The sequence below is a fragment of the Pyrus communis genome, chromosome 12, assembly GCF_963583255.1.
Source record: "Pyrus communis chromosome 12, drPyrComm1.1, whole genome shotgun sequence".
In the NCBI taxonomy this organism is placed as follows: Eukaryota; Viridiplantae; Streptophyta; class Magnoliopsida; order Rosales; family Rosaceae; genus Pyrus; species Pyrus communis.
In genome coordinates, this window is record NC_084814.1 from 21872275 (window position 1) to 21895456 (window position 23182).

General features: G+C 37.1%; 4 protein-coding genes across 9 annotated transcripts; 2 read left to right on the forward strand and 2 right to left on the reverse strand.

Moving 5' to 3' along the window:
* Positions 1-496: 496 nt before the first annotated feature.
* Positions 497-3209, forward strand: LOC137711212 (uncharacterized). Of its 2 annotated transcripts, XM_068450429.1 has the most exons (5): positions 497-758; positions 1264-1330; positions 1526-1656; positions 1872-2312; positions 2477-3209. In XM_068450429.1, exons 2-5 carry the CDS (start codon positions 1304-1306, stop codon positions 2889-2891), a joined length of 1014 nt encoding a protein of 337 aa, XP_068306530.1. In that variant the 5' UTR covers positions 497-758; positions 1264-1303; the 3' UTR covers positions 2892-3209. The 2 variants fall into 2 exon arrangements, with proteins under 2 accessions (XP_068306530.1, XP_068306531.1); XM_068450430.1 differs by lacking the exons at positions 497-758; positions 1264-1330 and having other exon boundaries at positions 1877-2312.
* A 1804-nt stretch (positions 3210-5013) lies between these two features.
* Positions 5014-9469, forward strand: LOC137711048 (uncharacterized). Of its 2 annotated transcripts, XM_068450246.1 has the most exons (5): positions 5014-5355; positions 6110-6176; positions 6466-6864; positions 7805-8148; positions 8461-9469. In XM_068450246.1, the coding sequence occupies exons 1-5, from the start codon at positions 5275-5277 to the stop codon at positions 8674-8676; spliced, it is 1107 nt and encodes a 368-aa protein (XP_068306347.1). In that variant the 5' UTR covers positions 5014-5274; the 3' UTR covers positions 8677-9469. The 2 variants fall into 2 exon arrangements, with proteins under 2 accessions (XP_068306347.1, XP_068306348.1); XM_068450247.1 differs by lacking the exon at positions 6110-6176.
* A 1510-nt stretch (positions 9470-10979) lies between these two features.
* Positions 10980-17729, reverse strand: LOC137711009 (uncharacterized). Of its 3 annotated transcripts, XM_068450198.1 has the most exons (13): positions 17230-17729; positions 16958-17093; positions 16617-16753; positions 16090-16291; positions 15566-15804; positions 15348-15459; positions 14963-15107; positions 14670-14812; positions 14397-14560; positions 13982-14281; positions 13839-13900; positions 13320-13531; positions 10980-13056 (listed from the first exon to the last, which is right to left on the reverse strand). In XM_068450198.1, the coding sequence occupies exons 1-13, from the start codon at positions 17437-17439 to the stop codon at positions 11864-11866; spliced, it is 3255 nt and encodes a 1084-aa protein (XP_068306299.1). In that variant the 5' UTR covers positions 17440-17729; the 3' UTR covers positions 10980-11863. The 3 variants fall into 3 exon arrangements, with proteins under 3 accessions (XP_068306299.1, XP_068306300.1, XP_068306301.1); XM_068450199.1 differs by lacking the exons at positions 16958-17093; positions 17230-17729 and having other exon boundaries at positions 16613-16753; XM_068450200.1 differs by lacking the exons at positions 16958-17093; positions 17230-17729 and having other exon boundaries at positions 16609-16739.
* A 2783-nt stretch (positions 17730-20512) lies between these two features.
* Positions 20513-22291, reverse strand: LOC137711644 (uncharacterized). 2 transcript variants are annotated; one of them, XM_068450897.1, is made up of 3 exons: positions 22153-22291; positions 21563-21894; positions 20513-21472 (listed from the first exon to the last, which is right to left on the reverse strand). In XM_068450897.1, exons 2-3 carry the CDS (start codon positions 21882-21884, stop codon positions 20745-20747), a joined length of 1050 nt encoding a protein of 349 aa, XP_068306998.1. In that variant the 5' UTR covers positions 21885-21894; positions 22153-22291; the 3' UTR covers positions 20513-20744. The 2 variants fall into 2 exon arrangements, with proteins under 2 accessions (XP_068306998.1, XP_068306997.1); XM_068450896.1 differs by lacking the exon at positions 22153-22291 and having other exon boundaries at positions 21563-22078.
* Positions 22292-23182: the final 891 nt, after the last annotated feature.

The following is a 23182-nucleotide window of genomic DNA, read 5'->3' on the forward strand; positions in this document are numbered from 1 at the left end:
AGAAACTCTTAAACGGTCTGGACTAGGTTACCAGTACATAACAAAATTTGAACTCAGTTTTGGACTTGTTTTTTTTTTTACAGAAGCCGAGTCTAACTAGAACCATATTGAAAATTAAAAGTAAGAACCAGATAGTTTTACATCAAATTCGATGTGGTCTAGATTCATGGGTCCAAGGACTTGTATGCCCACACTTATACAACTCATACTGTTCATCTTAAAGTTACGGAAATATTATTGAACTTTAAAAAATCTAATTGTGCAGCCATTCAGTATTATAGTCTGATGTATTCTTTTTCATTGGAAAGTGAAAGATCTTAGGTTCGAATCTCGTGAATGACGAATTCGATACCAAATTAAGCTGTTGTGGTTTAGCCATACTCACTATTCATTTTATATTATTATTTTTTTTCTTAATAAAGTTTTAAAACTTTTTTTTATTAATTTTCTTTTAATTTTATCAGGGAATTTTGTCATCTGGTTCCCTGGCGTGGCTCCTCGCCGGCTTTGGTTTCACCTTAACCTCTGGTTGTTCGTGCTTCATTATCCTCCACTCCACATTCCGCTGTTAAAAAAACATTGCATATAAAAACCCTAATTTCACCACAAAAGGGTCGAAGACCTTCCTCTGTCTATCTCTTTCTTCTATCCACTCTCTATTTTTGGCAAAATTCAATTCGGAGAGCGCGACAAAGATAAAAGCAGCATTTATCCCCAAATTTCACTAATTTTTGTGAAGGGAGGGAAGTTCATGGCAGGTTAGTTTGAATTTTCCCACCAATGCTTTCGTTCTGACTTTCAGTTATGCAATATAATTGTTTTGGTTTGGTTAGGGTTTGATTTGTGAGCTTGGGATTGTTTGGTTGTTTGGGTTTTTTGTAATTGGAGGAAATGGGGAAGAAGCGAACTCTAAAGCTATGAAATTTATGTTGTTTTGTTGAAAATTCAGCTCCTTTTTGGTGTTTTTGGGTGGTTTAGTGGGTTTTGGAATCCATTGCTTGTTGGGTTGCTGGGAATTTTGAGGAAAAAGAGAGGGATGCGAGTTTTCAAGCTATTGCTTAATTTTGTTTCTGGGTTTTTTTTTTGAATAATTACGATTCTATTATTCGAAATATTCCTAGCTTGAGATGAATTGGTGTTCTTGGTTTTAATTGTTAACTGTTAGTGATAAGTTTATGAATTCTGTTTATTGGTGTTGAGTTGTTCCTTCTGCTTTGCTTGCTGCAAGAGCTGGTGCTGATGTGTGGTTGTTTATGAAATTAGGCCCTGCTGAGTAAATGATTTGGTTGTTGAGGTGGAGACGATGGCATTGGTCGTGCATCAAATGCAGGTAATTGATATTAAGAGTACCCTGAATTTCATATTACATTGTATCCGTTTGACCTATTAGAGAGACGATCCATGTTTGCCCCTTGGTTTTCAGTTTACCTCGGCGATTTCTTGAATTTGGGATTGTATCTTTCTGTTACTAGCTTTCTCTTTTTATGCTGAAGTTTCTTCTTGTTTTTTTACTATTGCATTTCAGGGTACTTACGTTACGTATCCCTCGAGGCCCTTCTCATGGAGCAAAGGGATGAAGTTGAAGCAGTGCGTAACAACACATCAAATGGTGAGGACAGAGAGGTGCTTTATATTGAAGCGCAACCTTTGTTTGAGGTGGGAGTTTTTCCTCTATAAGTTTGTTATCTTGTTAATTGTTCTATTTACTTTCCTTTAGGCTTCGTGGTTGTCACTTTGCATTGAAATTCTTCTACTTGCACTTGTGGGAGTTGCATATGCACTATGAGGGAATGGATACGCACACCCACATCCACACCAAATACACATTTTTTTTATCGTGATCGTTTAAATTCAGAGAACTTGTTTCACAGTGTAGGGGCTTCTCTCATGCGGGGACCAAAAGTTAAACCTTTCAGAGTTTCCGCCTTCAAGGGCAGTGCCCAGAATGGTAAATCTGGAGGTAGAACAAGTGGATCAAAGCTTCCCAAGAATTCAGTCAAACTGAAAGAGAATGAGGATACCATTACGAAATCTCAGGCAAATGATATTCCTCTTTCTTACGCCTCTGAAGCAAATGAAAGCATTGCATCGTCCCCCATCATTCATAATTTATTTAAGAAATGGCTGAGAATGCTTCGAACACCATCATCAAGTGAAGTAGAAGATGGGCTTTTGGGGGAAGAACCGCCTTCAATGAAGGCATCAGAAACTAAGCATGAGGTTCAAAACAAGGAAAAGGATGGGATTCTACGGACGTTTTGGTGCAATTTTCTCAGTCTAAATGCTACAATAAAGATACCCTTACTTATATTGTAAGTATAATGTGTGCTCTATCTCTCCATCTGCTTGTCTGTTTTTCCAAGTCCATGATTATTCTGTTTGCACGAACTTTTAGTTTTATGGGGTTAACGTGAGACATCTTGGATTTATTTGCTTTTATCTACGACGGCATTTTAATTGTTCACTAAATATGCAGCATACCCATGTACCTGGCAGTTAATACGATTTATGGGGCCGAAGTTTCAAAGGAGTTGACGCCTTTGTGGGTTTTAGGACCCTTCATTGTAGCTCTCTACATCAAGATGCTTCAGTGGTTGTTTGCACTCTATGTTTTCAGCTTCAAGCAGACTGTTAAAGTAATCAAGAATTTACCCTCCTACTACATGGTGGCCTATACAAACGTTGCACATGGGAAGCTTAAAGAGGAAATACGGACTCGTTTCTGGCAACCTTTACTGAACATTAAGAATTTAGACTACAAGAAATTATCAAGAAGAAAGCTGAAAGCACTGCAAGAGTTGATAGTCGAGAGATACCTTGATTTTGTGGAATCAATATGGCCTTATTACTGCAGAACAATCAGATTCCTAAAGAGGGCTAATCTCATTTAGATGCATCTGAGAAATGTCTTCTGTGAGAGCAATGGCTGAAAGTCGGAGTTGCTCCTGATGATGGTTTTAGAAGTTTGAGTTTCTTTTCGAAGAGCCAGCGGACCCCATTTTAGACCGGGGTTGTTCTTGATGTCTAGCTAGTCGAAGGATCATGACAAGCGGATTTGTCCGCTTTCTGTAATTTTTACAAGGTAGCATTCTTAATTTTTGGATGAGGTCCCTATCATTTTGTTTCTGTATTGTATTCAGCTGCCGCGAATGCTTTTGAGGTTCCATGATGAGATGGGGTTTGGAATTGGATGTTGTAGAACTTGCTCTTTTCTTTTTTGTGCTTTGGTAGCTAGTCTGAGAATCATCATGCATATCACCTTAAATCTTCTGCATTCTTCCCTTATCCTTTCTTCCTCTCGTTCTTCCGAAAACCGATTAGGGTTCAAGGATGGATCGAGTTGTAGGGGCTTGATTTTTGGAATAGATATAAGTAGGGCCGGGATGGATGCCCGGATGATAATGTACTAGAAACATCATGTGCCGGTGTGATTGCAACACTTCAAAAGAGTTGAAGAGAAAGAAGAAGAAAGGATTCCCTTGGGAAGCTTGTGTAGAAAATACTTGGTTCATATGTTGAACATGTTAAAAAATCTTCAATAGTTATTTTGTTATGAACACGTTAAAATAAAATCTTCAATAAAAAGGAAAATTGTTATTAGTATTTCAAAAATCTTATTTGGCACTTCAAACTTTCTATAATTGGAAAGAAAAATACACTTGTGAGAAGTGTAGAATGAGATTTATGAAGTGTTAATAACAGTTTCAAAAAAAAATTGTGTGTTTTTTGAATAAGGATCTAATATGTGTTTCTCCGAATAATGCTTTTATGACTCATAAACACTATTAACTTTTTTTGTTAAACGCAGCTTGAAGCACTTTTATAATTGCATTTAGGCTTTTCAAAAACAAATGTTGAGCATGCCCTAAAGATATAAAAAAAGTGTGACTTGAATGTTACGTATTATTCAATATGACAGGTATTTTAACCATTAGATTTAATTTTCACAACTATTTAAATCTTCAATTTTCAATCTCAGTAGTTCACCATTTTATTGTTGGGAACTTTCATGAAAAGGCTTTGGGCTAAGTTTATTTTAACAAAAAACCATGTTATAACTTTATTTAATAAAAAAAAAAGAATTAAATTTTAACGAAAATGCCTATTTCCTAAATAGTGCATAGTCCAATTTCATAAACAATTTCCACCTATTGGTTTAGTTTTTGAAATAATGCCTAATTCTTTTTTTCGTTTCATAAATAGTGTCTACTTATTGATCTAGTTTCATAAATAGTGTTTATTTATTGGTGAAGTTTTATAAATAATGTTTAATTCTTGGTTCAATTTCATAAGATTTGAAACCCTTTTTGGTCTTGTAAAAGCACCCACTACGCCAAAAATGATGAACCAAGAAGTGACTCTTTAGATCAAAACCTTGAGAATATTATGTTCTCAGTAATTATATTTAAAAAGATGTTTTCAATTATCAAATTAAAATTTCCTCACTTTTTTTATATATCTACAATAATAAATGTAACTCTCCATTCAATTTCTTGAGCTTGGGTGTCATATTGGAGAAATTTTTCCTTGTGCACGTAACATAAATGATATGCCACATGTTATTATATAAGTAGTGGAAAATTTTATTTTTTATGTTATTAAATTTTTAACACAAGAATATCACAACTTGTATAAAGTGTACCATCCCGTATTTTGGGCATATTGAAAAGTTTTTTGTCATCATGACTACTATTTTTCTTGTTCTAAGGTAAAAAAAAAAAAACTATTAATGTAGCTGACGATGGGACAAAAAGGTGGAACGCGCTCTACGCAAGTTGGGTTTGTTAGGTTTATTTTATTTTATTAGTCATTTGTCTTTATTAATAAATAAAATTGACGGAATTTTTTTTATTAAAATGTAAAGATTTGAAGTTATTTTCAATAATTTTCTATTGTTTGGTGTTATGCGGTATTAAGAAATTTCCCAAAAACAAAAATAGAGAATACTCCGTGAGAAGCAAAGGACGGAAATAAAAACAAAATATCCGCATAAATGTAACGTTGGGAGTAGGATTTTGTCCAAAACGATAGTCGTCCGCTTCGTCCCACCGAACACACAAACGAAAGCCGCCATCTTTCGCTTCAGTAACTCCAAAAACCCCCACTCCTCAGTTTCTTCGAATTCCTCTACTTTCTCATCCTTTCCTTCATTTTCCCGGAAAATTTTCTTCATGGGCAGCCTTAAATATTCATCGAATCAAACGGGTTTGCGTTATAATCCCGCAACATGCCGCCGTTGACTCTGCCTTGGCTTCTTGTTATTGCTTCATAGATATGACGCTTAAATGTGGTTCTTCGTTTTCTTGCTTGGCCACTTCTCCTGCTTCCCATTGCCAAACGAGAAGGGGTTCCCAGGTGCGTTGTAGGACCGTTTGGTTACTGAGAAAAAGTGTTGATATCTCCCAAAATATTTGTTTTTTGTTTTCATGTTTGCTATGAACTTGTGGAATGTGTAGTGGGGTTGTTTCTGGTAGCTAAATGGTTTGGAATTGGTGTTTTAGGCCAAAAAGTGTGGAATTGGTAGGTGAATTTTGATTCTGCAAATACTGGTCAAAAAACTAAGAAGGAAAGAAAAAGTGGGATACTTTTTAAGGTCGTTTATGTAAGAAATAGGGTATTATGACGTTAAAGAATCTAGTTTGGGAGAGATTTAGTTGTACTCGGCATCATAGTATTCAAGTTTTTTCGATTTAGGAATGGCTTTGTGAGAAGCTAGAGGTATCTCTTAGGGCAATTATGCCATCTCAAGAGTAATTTGTTCATACGCTCTATTGTTTTATCTCCTACATGAATGAGGTATATTTTTTTACTTATACTCAGCTTAAGCTTCTAGGATTGATTCACATCAACACATTTGAAATGCACCTTGTGCGGTAGATTTTACTGTTGTTGACTAATTGGTGTCATTTTGCTATGCTGAAGTAAACTATGCTCGAATTCACTTCCAATCGGAGTCATTTTTCTAAATAGAGTCATTTGTCTTGAGATTTTTTTAATCCACAGCTAGTTGTCTTATATGACTCTAGTCTGATGGTGTCAAATGACTGCCTCCTTTTAGAAGAACTTTATCCACTCTTCAGCTTATAAATATATTTCCCTTGATGTCCAGTTGAGCTTATTGCATGTACCGTACTGCAGCCAACGATGTGGTGCTCAGCAGCTAAGATATGTTAAAGGTAGCCTTCATATTTGGTCTATAATTACTCAAGCCTTCAATTTTTTTTTTTTCTCTATGGTGCAATGTAGCCAGCATAAGATGTGGTTTTTCCGAGGTAATGAGTATAGCGAAATTGTAGAAGCGAACCTATGGATTTCATTTTATTGTATCTACTTTTTCTAATTTGACCATTATTAGGTAACTTTTTTACCAAATAGTCTTTGAACTGTAATGCCATTACTTTGAAAAGTGCGAGATTTTTTTGGCTCTAAATATGCTTGGTCTATTTTTTCTGTTGCTGTAAGCAGGTAATTCATGTGTGTTCAGACATCAAATAGGGCAGGCAAGCAAAAGGATTCCAAACAGTCACAGTGTTCTCTTTGCTGTTGCTGAAGACCAGTCAGAATATAGTGATATAAAACCAGATGCTACGGAGCTAGAAAATCACCGTCCTGATTCTGAAGATATATTTCCTTCTAACAGTTCATATATCCATTTTGATGGTACTGGTGGAAAACCAGGTTTAGTCTCATTTTATAACCGTCCATATAAAAAGGAAGAAGAAGTTTCTACAAATAATCCAGAAAGGAACCAAAACAGCCTCTTATGGTTCATCGGTCCAGCTGTTCTCCTAGCTTCTTTCATTTTCCCCTCACTCTATCTGCGCAAAATACTATCTACTATATTTGAGGATTCATTGTTGACAGGTGAGGATGCATATTTATATGTCGTGATTTTATGTTTATTAAAGTCCAGATATTTTTCATCACATGTTTTTTAACTAAAACCATAATTGCAGTAGATAGGATAGGCAGAACAGAAAATTTGTCTTGTCAGCTTGAGATTTTGTTTCCTTATATCTATATACACCTTTCTGTGTATCACTTTCTCCACGCCACAACTTGCATTATTTTTTATTTTGCGTAAGACTATCTTGGGGTGTTGGAGTGACTCTATTAGAGTGATTATACTAGGTGAAAGTTAGTGCAGCCCACTCGAATGGATGAGGGTTAGGGACTCTAAAAGTTGTTGGTGAAGGAATGATTCTAGGAAACTTTAAGGAGAGTTTTGCTTCAGGTCGTTGTACTAATAATCGGTAGGTGGGACTGATACCTAACTCGGGTATCTATCCCTGTGGAGGGCCTCCATTCAATGATCAGATATGTCCATGGGATTAGGTATGAAAGGGGCCATACCAACTTGTTGCTTGAACAAGTCCTAGTGGTAGGGAAGGGTTGGGTGACTGGAAGTGGTTTTGGGTGACGTGTGACGTAGGTTAGAAAGTTTCAACATGAATATGATAGAAATAGACGAGAAAGGGGAGAAATAACTACAAGTGAAGGGCAATAATCAATTGAATATGGATGAAATATTGAATAATGAGTTGAAGTTCTAAGAAGTAACGTTAGATGTGGTTCAATGGACTGGCAAAGTAATGTCTGTTGTTGGTTCAACTCTTGGGAATAAATGAATGTTGGCATTATGTAAAAAGTTGACATCTTCATAAAGTCTATAGCATATCACAACTTTTGGCCTATATCCTTCTTAACATATACATTCTATTTTCCTTTGTGAACTCATTTAATTCTTTCAGTTTAGAAAGTAAACCTTTTTCTCTTGTCTAAACCATAATATGTTTCTTCTCAGATTTTCTCATCTTGTTCTTCACGGAAGCTCTCTTCTACAGTGGTGTTGCGGTGTTTCTTCTTCTGATTGACCGTTTAAGGAGGACAACTGAACCAGAATTGATTGTCCCCAGTAACAGAACCCCAGCCCCTCAATTAGGACAGCGAATCTCGTCTGTTGCTTCCTTGGTACTCAGTCTTATAATTCCTATGGTGACTATGGGTTATGTTTGGCCATGGACTGGCCCTGCAGCTTCTGCTACTCTTGCTCCGTATCTGGTTGGTATAGTGGTCCAATTTGCATTTGAGCAGTATGCAAGATATAAGAAGTCACCTTCGTGGCCTGTTATCCCAGTCATCTTTCAAGTAATCCAATCCTTTCCTTTTCACTACGGATGTTGCATAAAAATTGAATTTGATCGTAGGAAAAATCTTGTGTCTCTTGTTGTCTAGTAGGTTGTCAGATTACTACTGGATGACAGTTCTTAAATTCTAGCCTGTCTAATTAGATATGCACCAATCAATCTCCGTCCTTAAACTGCATGTGATTTGATAATGTCAGTTGAATCAATTTGAAAAACGATAAAAATGATATGAAGGACCTCCTGTATATAGTTTATAATTGTGTAAATATTCTGGCCTACAATTCAAAAGGTTTATTTTCGTTACGATTGGCAGGTCTATAGATTGCATCAACTGAATAGAGCAGCGCAACTGGTGACTGCTCTGTCCTTTACAGTCAGAGGAGCTGAGACGACACCGCACAACTTGGCAATAAACAGTTCCTTGGGTACACTGTTGAATGTCCTTCAATGCCTTGGAGTTATCTGCATTTGGTCTCTCTCAAGTTTCCTTATGAGGTTCTTCTCTTCCACCACCACTAATCCACCCTAAAGCCCGCAATATCATGTACGGATCATGTAACTCGGTGACACTACCATCAGACTTCTCTCAAGAAAATTAAATGAATCTCAGTTGGGTCCAGATTCCTTTTTTTCTGTGGTTTAGTTCCGCTCAGGCGGGAGTTTGACAGCAAATTGCCATTGAAGTATTTGACTGGTCTCAAGCAAAGTTAGAAGGTAGTTGCAGGATTTTGTAAATGAGATTCTTAAAATTCGAGAGAGAGAGAGAGAGAGAGAGAGAGAGAGAGAGTACATAAGATTATTTTTGTTTCATTAAATCCTATTTGTTTAGAATTTGACAGAGAACTCAGTTGCAAGCTCATCTGATTTCTTGATGAAACCTCATCAGAGTTTAGCAGCTAATATTGGTGACTGCTCTGTCCTTTTACCTAATATTGGTGACAGAGAACTCACTTGTCTTAGTAACCTTTTACCTAATTAAGTAGTATTGGTACCGTGGTGGTTCTCTTAGCGGCATTTCCCTTCCTCTACACGGCATTTTGTCGGAAAATCAAGATGTAGCGATAAAAAGGCTGTCAAAGAAGTCAGGGCAAGGACATCCAGGAGTTTTGGAATGAGTTGGAGCTTGTAGCCAAGCTTCAGCATACCAATCTTGTTGGGCTTTTGGGTTGCTGTGTCGAAGAGGAGGAGCTGCTACTGATCTGCGAGTACATGCCCATTCGGAGTTTGGACAAACTTTTGTTTGTTATATCCTCGTTATTTCAAAGATTTATATTCTTTGATTAGGTTTCTCCATCGAAAAAACACTAGCTCATTGTCCTTCATGGTTTGTCCAACCAGATCCATGTGAAAAAATAGAACTAGATTGGGGAAAGCGTTTTTGAATTATAGGTGTCGCTCAAGGAGTACTTTACATCCACAAGTACTCTAGACTGAAATCATTCACAGGGACCTAAAAGCAAGTAATGTTTTGTTGGATGGCTCAATGAACCCAAAAATATCAGACTTTGGAATGGCAAAGATTTTCAAGATAAATCAGACCGAAGCAAATACCAATAGGGTTGTTGGCACATTGTAAGGCTATATGGAACATGCTTTCAATCATCTAAACCTTATGCAATCGCTACTTTAGTACCTTTGCTTATTGTACCATTAATTGATGCAACAGCTACATGTCTCCTGAGTATGATATGACCATTTCTTTGAGAAATTAGATGTATGGCCATTTCTCTGAGAAACTAGATATATTTAGTTTCAGAGTGCTGGTGCTGGAGATTGTGAGTGGAAAGAAGAATGTTGCTTTTTATCGCTTTGAACATTCACCAACTCTTGCTGGATGGGTAAGTGCTAAAAAAACATCCCAACTTATGACCATTTAATATTTAAGCCTTGCAACTGCAAATGACCGCAAAATTCAACATTTTAATTAGGCATGAGAGTTGTGGAAAGAAGGAAGAGGAAAGGAGGTGATTGATGAATCAGTAAGCCTGATGAAGCTTTGAGATGTATCCATGTAGGGTTTTTGTGTGTTCAATAAGCTCCAGCTGATCGACCAACAATGTCTTCGGTGATTCATATGCTGCAGAGCAATGAAGCTACATCTCTTCCACCTTCCAAAGAACCTACCTTTTCAACACACAGTAATTCCAGTTTTGTTTGCTCTTCTCAAACTCCAACCTGTTTTTCCCACAACTCAGTCACCATGAGTTTGCCAGAAGGTCGATAGGGATTAGAAGAGAGTGACTGGCAAGCAGATGAGAAAATAGTGTATTAAATTAGAAAAAAAAAAAAAAAAACAGCCCGAAACTATAAGTTTTATACAAACACTTCAAGGGCTCAATTGGAATATGCTCATGATGATGTTGGTTTTACTATGTGTGTATTTGATGTGTGGAGGTACATCATAAGATTGGTGTAGTGATATACACTTAATCAAAGAGTGTGATAAGATGTCTGACTTATCATAAGAGTTTTAACCCTTCTATAAGTGATATGTCTTATCATGAAAGGATAAGACCATTTAAAGAAGTCTCACAACTCTCTCTCAAGATTAAGATGAAGTCTATAAAAGAAGGATTCATTTCTCCAGACAAATGATCCAATATGAAAAAAATTCTCTCTTCTTCCCTTTGGTGTGCTTAATCAATAGTCTAACGACGTTAGAGATTGATCCTGTGAAATCCTACAATCCAAACTAAACCTAAAGGCACCAAATTTTTATTGTTATTCAGCTACAGATGTGGGTGTAACCATATCATAAAAAGACAAGTACATTGAACTAAAGAAAAAAGAGGAAATTTTCAACATCGTCCAACTTTTATAAAACAAGTACACTACACCGACAACTAATTTGTCTAGAACAAAGAATTTCACATTAGAGTATTCATAATTCACAACATGGGTTTTCCAGGGTTGGAATTGCAAATTATACAATCTGACATTGATAAACATCTACCGAATAGCAAGTTGACAACTTGAGCTACAAGTAAAAGATGTGTTCAACAAATCTTTTATCAATGAGAATTCGAACTTGAGACATCTAGACCACTTGGTGCGTCAGATCATGTTAAATTTTACTTGTATTAAAAAAAGGATTGAGCTGTGATGATGATGGGCTTTCAGGGAGCAGAGGGATTGCTTGACCTGCAAGAATACTTGGATTCATAGCCTCAACATTCCTTTTGTCCGGCTGGGACACATTCACCAGTCTGCTCAAACTATAGAGAGACTGAATGCACCCTGCAGATCCAGAAAAGAAAAGGATGTGTACCTGACGGAGTTCAAATAGTTGTGACTTCTTACTGACAGAAGCATTGGAAAGTGAAGGAACAAAATTTCACAATTTTTCTTCTGAAATATGTTCGACTGAGTAGTCCGGAAAGTTAACAGTTAGATATTGCATATAGGGATCTAATGTATCTTTTCAATGATTAGATCATATATAAAACTCGTACCAATGAGTAAGACGTAGCATTGTATCTATTGGCAGCTACTGGTCAGAATTAGATTGGAGAAATTTTTTTCGGATGACAGAAGGTATTGCTCAAGGAGTACTTTATGTTCACAAGTACTCTAGATTGAAAATCAATCAACTATACATTATCTGTTGAGACTTGAGAGACAAGCAATTGCAAAACAATTTGGAACATCTTTTGCTGTTGGGAAAACTTCTCTTTGTTCTTGTTTGGTAATCAGGGAAAACTTCCCTTCTGTCTCTTTCACTTGGATGCAAAAATGGCCTCTAAATCTTTGTACAGCCCTCTTGATTTCGATTTATAATCAACGGAAGAATTTGGCGTTGAGGAGCTCCCGCTCCCTTTCGCACTCCAAAACCCGCTCCATCTGGTTCGAGTGTGACTACTCGAAGGATCATTCGTAACTCCACTTCCTTCTTTACTAAAGCTAGATTTTGCCATCTCCCTTAGTTGTTTTAGCCACGGTTTCTCTGTTGCAGCTGAGCTCTGGTAACCTCCTGTAGATGAACTAGGATCCCTTGTTGCTCCCTCGGTCTGCTGACTCACTTGGAACTCGCTCTCCACTTGAAACTTCCTTTCCAAGGTATTGATCAATTTCCGCGGCATGAATAACAGGAAGCATCCAACTGAAGCTAATTTCAGACCCGTTAAGAAGTTCTCAGCAGGATCCAGCAGCAATGTTTGTTTGTACAATGCATACCATTCATTAATCATCTGTGCAATAAATCCGACTAGGAATAGAAATAGCATGAAAAGTCCAAGTTTAGTCTTGTCGCCGGCTGAAAAATCCTTCTCCAAGAGAAGCAAGCATGTTGCAAATAATCCGACTTCACTGGAAATCGAGATGATCTCCACCAGCTGAACCTTTTTCTTAATGAAGGGCTTCTTGAGAACAATGAAAAAGAGTTGGAAAGAGGTTATGCAAAGTAAGGTGATCGAAGGAGTTTTCGAGGACCATTTGCCCATGTAGACACCAGCCATGATCCCAACAGCAACCCTTTTCACGCATTCCAGCAGCGTGTAGTATATTCGCAGTATTCCAAACACCTTTTGGATAAAAGGTGCTTCTGCATCTTCTGTTTCATCATCGGAAGCAATAATGGAGTCCCCATGCTTGCCAGCATTGCCCTCAGAAATCTGAGAGAGCATGTACTTTGGGGGGCCTCTTAGATCTTCAAAGAGAGGGCCGAAAATGATTAAATAAACAGAGTTCTGTTGACCTTTCCATGTCCACTGACCTCTTTTGCCCGGACCTAGGGTCACCCGGACTAGCTCTTGATACCAGTGAAACTTCAGGCCTTCGTGATGCACTTCCTTGTACTGAAGCAGCTTTCCGAATGTAATGCCAACTGAGAGGAACAAGAACAAGGCTAGCAGCAGAAAAGATGTGACAACCAGCAACAAACTGCCAACTATAACCCCAGATGAAACTCCTCCTAAAACAGTCAAAGTAAGATTTGTTTACTTTCCGGAAGTCTTGTATGAGAACAAAATAACAACAAAACTGAATGTTTATTGGGATTCTAGTTTGAGGAAATAAACGATTTATGATTCGATGCTGATATCCAATTACTTGTCTGGTATATACTAAAACATGAATTCGAAAATCTAAGCAAAGCTAAAGATGTTTTGATTCCTGCCAAAGAAAAAACCTTAGAGAAATGAGAGGATGAAAGAAACAGTATTGAGTAAATCGTACCTCTAACTAGAGCAGCAGAGGCCTCACAAATACAAGGCAATGCAAGTATTACAAGAAATATCTCAAATCTGGGGAATGTGAGTGCTCCATAACATCCTCGTTTCTCAGAATTTTTCCTCAGTTTCAGGATAAAAAGAACTAAAAGGCGTAACAGAATCAAACTGCCACAAAACACAGCTAACCAGAACATCGTTCTATCAAAATTCCTCCACCTACACAGGAGACAAAATCTTTAGAAAAGTAACTTGTCTCTTTATACTTCGCCTGAGATTTAACACAAGGTATTAATCAAAAGAAGAAACTGCAGCATTCGGAGTACAAAATTTAGTAATGACATTGTAAGGACCATGATTAGTATATTTTGCAAAGTTAATCCACAAAATCTTCATAAAAATGTAGAAATTTGGATTGTGTTTACTTCTTTGGCATGCCGCATGCCTATTGAATTTGTGTTTATTCCTCCCACTTCGAAGTATCTGCGTTAGAAACATAACTACATAATAAATACCATTAACTTACCAGTTAGCGTTATAAGGATTGGAGAGATACTCAGCTTCAGGTCTAATGTTTTCACCGTCCAACTGCAGAATGCAATTATCATAATTATATCCACTGGACACTAATAAAAATCGCTAATTACAAGAAAGGCCAACGTTTATCACCTCAAAAAACATTCTGTATTCTGTTGGACTAAGTGGCAACCCGTACAGTGAAGTATCCTTCTTAAAACTCTCTTCTTCTAGTTGCACACTTTGCAAAATTTCGGAGCTATAATTCTCGATCATGTAGGAACTCGAGCTGGGGAAAGGACTAGAGACTGGGAAGCCATTCCCTGATTCCCATGGGAGACTATAGTAAGGAATGCTCCACTGTAAACCCCTTACTAGTTCATAAAAATTAACGGGTAGCGTAACTGCCAACCATCTAGAGAGTGCAAAAACTTGAATATGGCAAGCAATTCTCTGGATAAGAGTAAAAAGGAAAGTACATAATTAGATTTACAATGATAGAAAAATGGTGAATCATACAAGTATCTGTTTATTAAGATGAAGCATCAAAAGAAGTTGAGTGTCGTACAAAAAGATTTCTTGCTGGTTCAGATGCCAAAGAAGGTCTGCTAATTGACCAAAGAGATTGAAGGCTTGCAGTTGAAATCGAAAGCAGCCCTGCAGCTATGGACGTCAACACAAAAAGAGCAGTTGCAAATGCTGATATGACAGAAGATATCACAGGCACCGAATCTGCATATAATGTCCGTAACGTTCATCACTGATAACTACGAGAAAAAGAGAGAAAGACGGTTGAATTGCTGATAGCAATTAATTAACTAGCACAAAGTTTGATCCTTACAGTGTGTCACTCGAAGAACATTTGATGCAAGATTTTTATTTCCAGCAACATCTCCAGATGTGTTCTCAGGAACATCGACAGAAACAATGTCATCAACTCCTTCTATTTCGGCAATGTATGTGCTCTTACTTATTTCGCGAAAGCTGTAGATAGTAAAGATTCTCAAACGGTGTACAAAAATAAATATGCAATAGACTTCACAGCAATACGCTATTGATTCATCGTGTCATAGTACTGTGCATCAAATGAAAAACATGTACGAATAGGAAGGTTGGGAAAGATTAACTACTTGCCTTTGTAAGCGCCCTCCTGATAGTGCCAAAGAAGAAGAGTTGAAATCAAATACAGGCTTCACGAACTTTATAAATACGGGGATACTGTGTTCTCTTGTTCTCATACTTGAGGGTGTACTCAACTTCACAGCAGGTCTTTTTGAATCTAAGGTTTTCGATATCCAGATTAACAAGTGAAGAAAAGAACCAAATGTCAGAACCCGCATGTAAAACTACTTTAATGCATACCAAAAAGATATGTTTGAAGTTCTTCTGTCAATATAAGGGCTCATCACTTCAAAGAGCAAAAATGTAAAGTTATACAAACATATATATCACAATTAATATCATGGAGAACATATGAATGGACTCCAGGAAAGCTCTACAAAACCAAAGCAGTTCGTACCAAAAAGGAAAGTTGTCGGTGAAATTGGAGAAACTGGAGTCCCTTGTCTGCTTATTATCAAGTTCGAATTGAGGCTCACTGTGACTATAGCGACGCTAGATATATCTGCAACCTGAAATGGAATCATGTGACCAAAATCCAAGGATTAGGAGAGATACGCCTAACATCTACAACGTTAAAATTCAAACTAAGGTACATCAATCTATAAACCAACTAACCACAAAGCCAAATCTGCGATTCCCGAGGTTCTTTCTGCTATCAGGGAGAAGTGATCCCTGACTTATGTTGAGGGAATTTAAAATTTCTGCAGATGAATTCAGAACTGGTTCTGAGAAGTACAAATAAATCTTTAGGTTATTGTAACTGTTAGTTGCCTGCACTGTTCTGGTTTCACCATTCAGCTGAAGTAGCCTTTCGGGAACATGAATCCTCAAGTTGACAAACACATTTCTTCTATCTGCAGAAAAATCCATGAAAAGAATACATTCTGAGTACATTTACGTTGAGTATATAATTTCGTATGTGACAAAATGGCTACAATTTTTTTTTTTGTTGAAAGAAAACAAAAGTTAGATTTAAGTCCGAATTAGCATTCAGTGTAAGTTATAAGTGACATGCTGCATTCCAAAGGTAAACAATACTGCAAAAATCAACAATCCTTTCCAACGAAATTCACAATCATATTCACAAAGATATACATATCCTCTTCCAATGTACCCTCGAGAAGTAAAAAAACACTCACCAATGCGTATGTAGAATCTTGAATTTTCCGTTCTTACAAAACTGTTTCCAGCATTATCGGTGCAGAAATTCTTGTCCATCACCAGGATAACTCGTCCGTATTGAACAGAAGGTGATAAACCCACAAGAAGAGAATATCTAAGGTTCGGCTGCAGAGTATTGAGTGAAGATGGTACAACTTGGCCAGCCCCATAGACTAGCAGCTGCAAAGAGAAAAGAGAAATCCATCAAATCTCCTTGTTTTCTTTACAACAAAAATCGCTGGCCAGAGGAAAAGTAGCCATTCACAATAACAAAGTGCACCTAGAGTACGTGAGCACCTATGTTAAATCTGTTAATTATACTAACACGAGATCTTATTCATCGTTATAACTGATTCAGCTATGTTTAGGAATGGAAAATTGCCGAATGAATCTTCCTACTTTAAAAGCGTGACTAAAAATGATTGTAAATTCGTAATCACAGCACGATACAGAAGAATACATGCTAAAATGTTAGCATTATAATTTTGAGTTTGCACCTACTCACGTTGCAGGTGTTCGTAGACAAACATCCAAAACCTCCTCCACCACTACAGGGCTCACTGAAAGAAATATTTACAGAAACATTCAAAGCGTTCGTAAAAGATCTAGAGGCAGTAACAGTTGCTGTTGGGGGTACTGTATCTGCAGAAATGCATATAACTTAATGTTAGAACAAAATTCAAACTTAAATTTCGAAGTACGCGATAGTTTTTTTAAAATTTTGACTCCATCAAACTTCTTTTGTAGAAAGACACTTAACTTTTAAGCAAGGGCGGGATTACTAAGATTCGGAGAATAAATTTCGAAAAGAGTAATACTCAAAAAGGATAAGGGAAGGGTTCTAACCAACAGTCCAGTTATGTGAAGCACAAGCAACTCCTGGAGGCCCATTGGTGCAGACCTCAACTGTATGATTTCCATCCTGCAAGCCTGAGTACGAAACGTTTCGAGTTCCACAATAAGAACTCACCCCATCATCCAGCTGCATCATATTACATAACCAATTTCTTCACTTTCAGTATTCATATAAAATAAACAACAAAACTCCAACACAGAACATGAAAAAATTTGAGTGATGAGAGAGAGAGAGAGAGAGAGAGAGAGAGAGAGAAACAAACCTTGCAACTGAAGCTACAATTTGTACAGGACTCTGTATTTCCTCCAACCAAGGCTTCAAAGGAAAATGTGGCTGCGTTGAGATGAGAGAATGCATGTGGAGCCTTCAAGAACTTAACAGAAACCTCTGAACCATCAGAGTTTGCTTTCAAACACAAATATGGAACCACCCAAAGAATCAAAACTGCCCATGAAATTTTAAGAAACCCCATTTCAGATGAAGCTTCAATGAACCAAAATTTACTGTAAAAAGTGTGAGTCTGACATATCTATCTAAGAGTGTTTTGAGCAATGAGAGCAGAACACTGCATTATAAATTTTGTTTTGGGTTAGAGAGTGAGAGAGAGTGAGAGAGTGAGAGAGATTAGGGGAAATAATGGAAGTGAGAGGAGTTAGCAGGATGACTTGGGGTGTTTAGTGGTTGATGAAGTTTCAGATAAAAAATTGGTGCCTCTAGAAAGAGTTGGCTGGCATAGCAAGAACAAGTGTTATCCTCGGTGGGGGTGGGTAGATAAGAGAGAGAGACAGAGAGAGAGACAGAGAGAGAGAGAGAGAGAGAGAGAGGGAGGGAGGGAGGGAGGGAGAGAGAGACTGGTAAGAAACACCACTGCTGTTATCAGCTATAAATGAACTGCAGGCTCAATTGTCCAAATGTCAGCCACAAAATCTTAAAGTGGGAGCTCCTAAACCAAGATTAGTAACATACTAGTGGCTAATATCTTTTTAATCTCCTTTAATATTACCCCTCAAGTCTAAGCTAGATTGAACAAAATTACAAACAGATGTGAAGTTAAACCGTCAGAGCTTTTTTTTTACAATCGATATTACTAATTTAAGCTGCATTAAAAAAATATGGAAGAGTTTGAACCTAAAAACAGTGAGTTGAAGAAGACTCTCTATCTTTCAAGGCAATTCACCACTTGCAGATTGTCGCAGTTTAAATTTTAATTAAATGATAAGCTGTGCATTAGGACCCTAATCACTGCTTGACAAGTTTTAATTGTTTAAAATTTTGGTGAAGAAAAACATTTCCACGTGCATGGATAGCTTCCAGGGACAAAAGACAGGCAGACCCATGTTTTCCTTCTCAGAACTTTATAATTTTAATGTTTCATATTTTATTTACTCTGCTACAAAAAATATGGATACATGTGAGAGCAGATTTGCTCCAATAATCCCACTCGAGAGCAACTAATAAATTAATCAAATTCCGCATTTTGATTCCAAATACGAGTTAGTAAAAATGCCATTACTCCAAACAACCTCATATAATTTATAAAGGAGATGAAAAAATGTTTGGGCATGTTACTTCTGCAGTAAATAGCAACAGCAGAGTCAAATTTATGATGTTCTCCACAAAGACCAATCATTTGGTTGGTAAAAAATGAAAAGTAACAAAAAAATTGTTACATCTAAATCATGATGTGATTCTCAAAGATGCAAACGTTCATTTGAATAAAGCCAAATTGTTGTGCGTCTTTCGTTCTTTGTTCAATTGCAGCCAGTGAAAGATTCAAATTGTGATAATTTGTAGACCATCCCTGTTTGACGCTTCCTCTTTTCTTTAACGGATAGGGGTTAAATCAGTTGGCCAAAGCAGTGTGTTTGTCATTTGCATTCGAAGTCAATCTTCCATGTAAATCAAGTAATTTAAGGCTTGTTTGGAAGTACTTTTAAAATGACTAAAAGCATTTTTGGAAGAAGCACCATATATGTGTTTCTTGTAGGAAGCACTCAAGTAATTTTCTAAGATACACTTGGAATTTTACTAAGGATTGGTTTAAAAAATATTTTCACCAGAATCACTTTCAGTCATTTTAAAAACACTTCCAAATGAGTCTTCAGTGCTTAAACAATTTAAACTAGCGTATCAAAGCAGTGTGCTTGTTTCTTGCGTCCAAATTCAATCCTCCACCCTTAAATAAAAGAATTTAGTGTTTACACTAGTTGGCCAAAGCAGTGTGTTTGTTTCTTGCATCCGAGTTCAATCGTTCACCCGTAAATCAGAGTAATTTAATATATCGCATTGATTCTCACTGAATGGCCAATAGTTTGCATGGGGACCATGGGTATTTTCAAGAGTAAATGTAAAACCACGAAGGAATTTAATGGACAAAGAGGGGGTGAAATTAAGTGACTTGCGTCTTGTTGGGGTCGTCCTTTTTGGGCCACACATGCATTGAAACAAATAAAGCAAAGACAAAAATTGGGGAAGATTATTGTCAGATTGTGAACCCTAGTGTGACAGTTACATTAATTCTTGCTATAGAAATATATATTTGAAAATTGTCATGGATGCTCCACCTCAAAAACATTATCTCTCTCATTCAGTACAGTGCTAGGAGGAAAGGACACTGATAAAAATACCGGGTTTTTGGTCGTTAGATTCTTGGTTTTTAAAAAATGGAGGTTTTCTATTACGTTATGTGGTATTCTACACTTCAAGATTTTTTGTCGTTAAATTTTTAATTATTGGAATGGGGGTTGTCTATTATGCTTCAAAGTATCTTATACCCTAAGGTTTTTGATCCTTAGATGGGCTAAGGATTCGGTGTATGGTATACGTCGGTCCTTGCAGCGTAATAGAACAACGTGACAAACAATAAAAGGAGACAAAACAAAAGAACATTGTCATTTTTTGTCCACAAACATGACCTTCACATGTACCTAAAATCTTTCCTTCAATTGGCTTGTTGTAGCTGTAGAGTTCCTGGAAAATGGCCCAAACGTTCAACAACATTTTTCAGCAGGCATAAATTCTGTACAATCATTGATCGTTAAGTATTCAATTGAGAAGTTTGGTTAGTACCAGGACAGGTGAATCCCCAGAGTTCGGTATGAAATCCGACTCGACAAAAGGAGAAAAACTTCACTGGAACTATTGAACTATGTCGCTATGCTACCACCTAGTTCTTAATCTAGTGATACAGTGCTACTTCTCCTTTCGAGATCCCAAATTCAAACACCTCGCCCGTCATTAAAAAAGTGCTACGCATCACTCGAAGGAACACATTCATCTAAATTTATCATCGAAAAACTTGAACACCTTAGTTTATTGTTCCTTATTTTGTTTGTATTTCTCTCTCTATTTGTTTAGTTCACAAGGCTCACAGTTAAAGTGGCTTTTCACTGGAAATAATCCCAGTAAAGCAGGACCCCCTGTTTCAAGGTTGCTGTCCAATCTTAGCAAATAGTGAAGTGTTAATTGTTTAATCATAAGATAACTAGAACTTGAAGCAATTAATACAAAAATGAAAAGATTAATGCAAACTCCGCCGAGAATTATCGTAGAAGCAAAAGCAGACCATGTTTCGTGGGTTCCTGTCTTAGCTTTAGATCATAAAGTAGTAATCATGTTCGTTGTTTAACCTTAACATAGCCAGAATTTGAAAGTCTCGTATTAACTTGAACGAAAAAAGATAGGGTTCATGACTAATCCGTACCTAATAATGTGCGAATGCAGAATCTGTCAAATTGACGCCATTGGATCGTTCCCAGCTCAACTAAAATGATGTACTCAAAGCACAGAATCCTGCAAATCACTTTCCGGCATCCATAAACGAAGAAGACGGTCATAAAATGAGCAAGTAGCAACTAAAGTGCTATTCCTTTTGCCTTCATGGAACGATTTGTCTCTGTGCCAGTCAGCTCCATATGCAAGTGACTCGTGCTTGCTGTACGTTTCAATCACTTCAGTTTTATCCTCATTAATGTTGACTATCGAAAATCCGTTGTGCATACAAGCTGTCAAGACAAGACCGGCCACAAAAGGATGGAACTTGATCCTCCACACTCCTCCCCCTAAGCAAACAGAGGTTTCATTAACTGGTGTTGATATTGATCTTACATCCCACAACCTCAGGTACTCATCATAGCTGCCAGTAACTACACTATTCGAATCGTAGGGATTTTTGGCTATGCAGCAAACTCCCATTGTATGGGCCTTGGTGTTCTGAAATGCCAACTTCGAAGGACCGTCTCGCAAATCCCAGCATTTGAATTTGCAGTCATCTGAACCACTGTACACCAACTGGGGCTGGTGGATATCATAGGAAGCTGTCCAAACCTCAAAATCGTGCGCTTTCCATGTTTCTTGTGTCTCAATTTGGGATTCCCCAATTGAAGCTATCGCGACAAAGCCATTCGAAAGCCCCACGGTGATAGAAGTGGCTGAAGGGTTCCAATCCAGGAAAAGGCACATGGATGAACTGATCTTTTCATCAGTTATCTCCCTCAAAGAAAACCCTGCACCAAAATTTCATAACAGTGATCATATTGAAAAAGCTAAAATATTTTCATTGCTTACAACTCAAGGAACACAGAAGCATTCCATACCTTGTGCTTCATCCGAGCAGGATTCCAGACCGTGAATTCTCAAGTAACCATCAGCGTCGGCTAGAGCAAGAAGAGGACTCACGCTGTCTCCAACTGGGTTCCACTTTATATCGAAAATCCCTGCCGTTTCAATCCGCTGAAACAAATCAAGCCGACCCAAGTCAGCACCAACGTTGAAAAGCGATATACTTCCAGCTCGGATCGGTTGTTCACCCTCTCGCAGCGTGTACGTTGAAGCTGCCAGAACATGGCGGTATGAATCGTGCGGGCAAAACTCTACGGCATCGGCATTGCCCTCCAAATTACAATGTGCCACATCCATTCCTTGATCACTTTCAAACAAATTACATACTCATTTGACGATTCAACGTCGATTCAAAACTACTTAGGCATTTCGTCAAACACGTAATATGCATAAACTTGAAGTGATTACAGTTCGTGTAAAAGGTGTGGGCTTTGACAAAAATTAGATTCTTAATTTTAATTGTGATTAGGAAGATAATATTGTAATACAATAATTGAAAAGAAAATCTATGAGCTTGATTATATTACGTATATAGGTATATGATCAAAGGAGAAGAAGATGTTACCGTTGTTCGTTGGCGGGTTTTTCTTAACCGCAAAACGGGTGCGAAGGACTTAAACGAGGTTTGGGTTGTGTTTGGCGGGTGTGTGTTATTACGTAGAGATTGCGGACACGACTATTGAAAAAAACCCTTAACCCCAAACACAGCTCAATTTTTTCTTGTTTTTTAAAGGGTAGCGGTATTCTCTTAACATTTTATACTTCTCACACATCTCTCTTAATTTTTTGTCATCAGATAGAATGAATTGAAAACAATTAATGAACAAAAAAATAATAAGAATGTGCGAGATAAAAATTGATGTGTGAATGCCGCTATCATTTTAAAATAAACCATTAACCCCGAATATAGCTCAAAATCTTTTTTATTAGTCTTTTCACATTAGAATGTGTTTCGTCTCGTCTTAAGAATTCATGGTTATTATTATTAATAATAATTTTCTTTTTGCCTTTAATATTTAAAGCTATATATTCATATTATATGAACGCATTCATCAAAATAATTGCTTGGCAAAGATACAAATGAGAAATAAAGCATAATATAATGCATCACTTGTTATTTATTTCTCTGTTTCAATTAGATTGTGTTTGAAATAGTCCTCGGATACGGTTTTTAGAGTCGGGTTTGGGCTGGGTCATGGGCTTTGATGTATCAAGGCCAAGTTCTTTCGCTAGTCACCATGTCATGTCACTATATAAGTTTTGGCTTAATATAGTTATAGTGCGAAGAAAATTAGGTTTCTACCAAAGTGATTGGATTATTTTACATGCAATAAAATTAGACGGAAAAAGTGACATTTAATCAAACAAAGTGATTGAAGAATTGGAAATTCAAGGGCTAATAGATTATTTGCTATTGTCATATTTAGAAAATAAATGTTTTGGACTATTCGTGTTGTCTGGATTAATACAATTTTGATTTGGCATGTCAGTTTTGGGCTTGTGATAGATGGATTTGAAGCAAATGACGAGATTTACAATACTTGATGTTAGGGTCAAGTTACATTATAAATAGGTCGTCTTGGACTTAGGTTTGT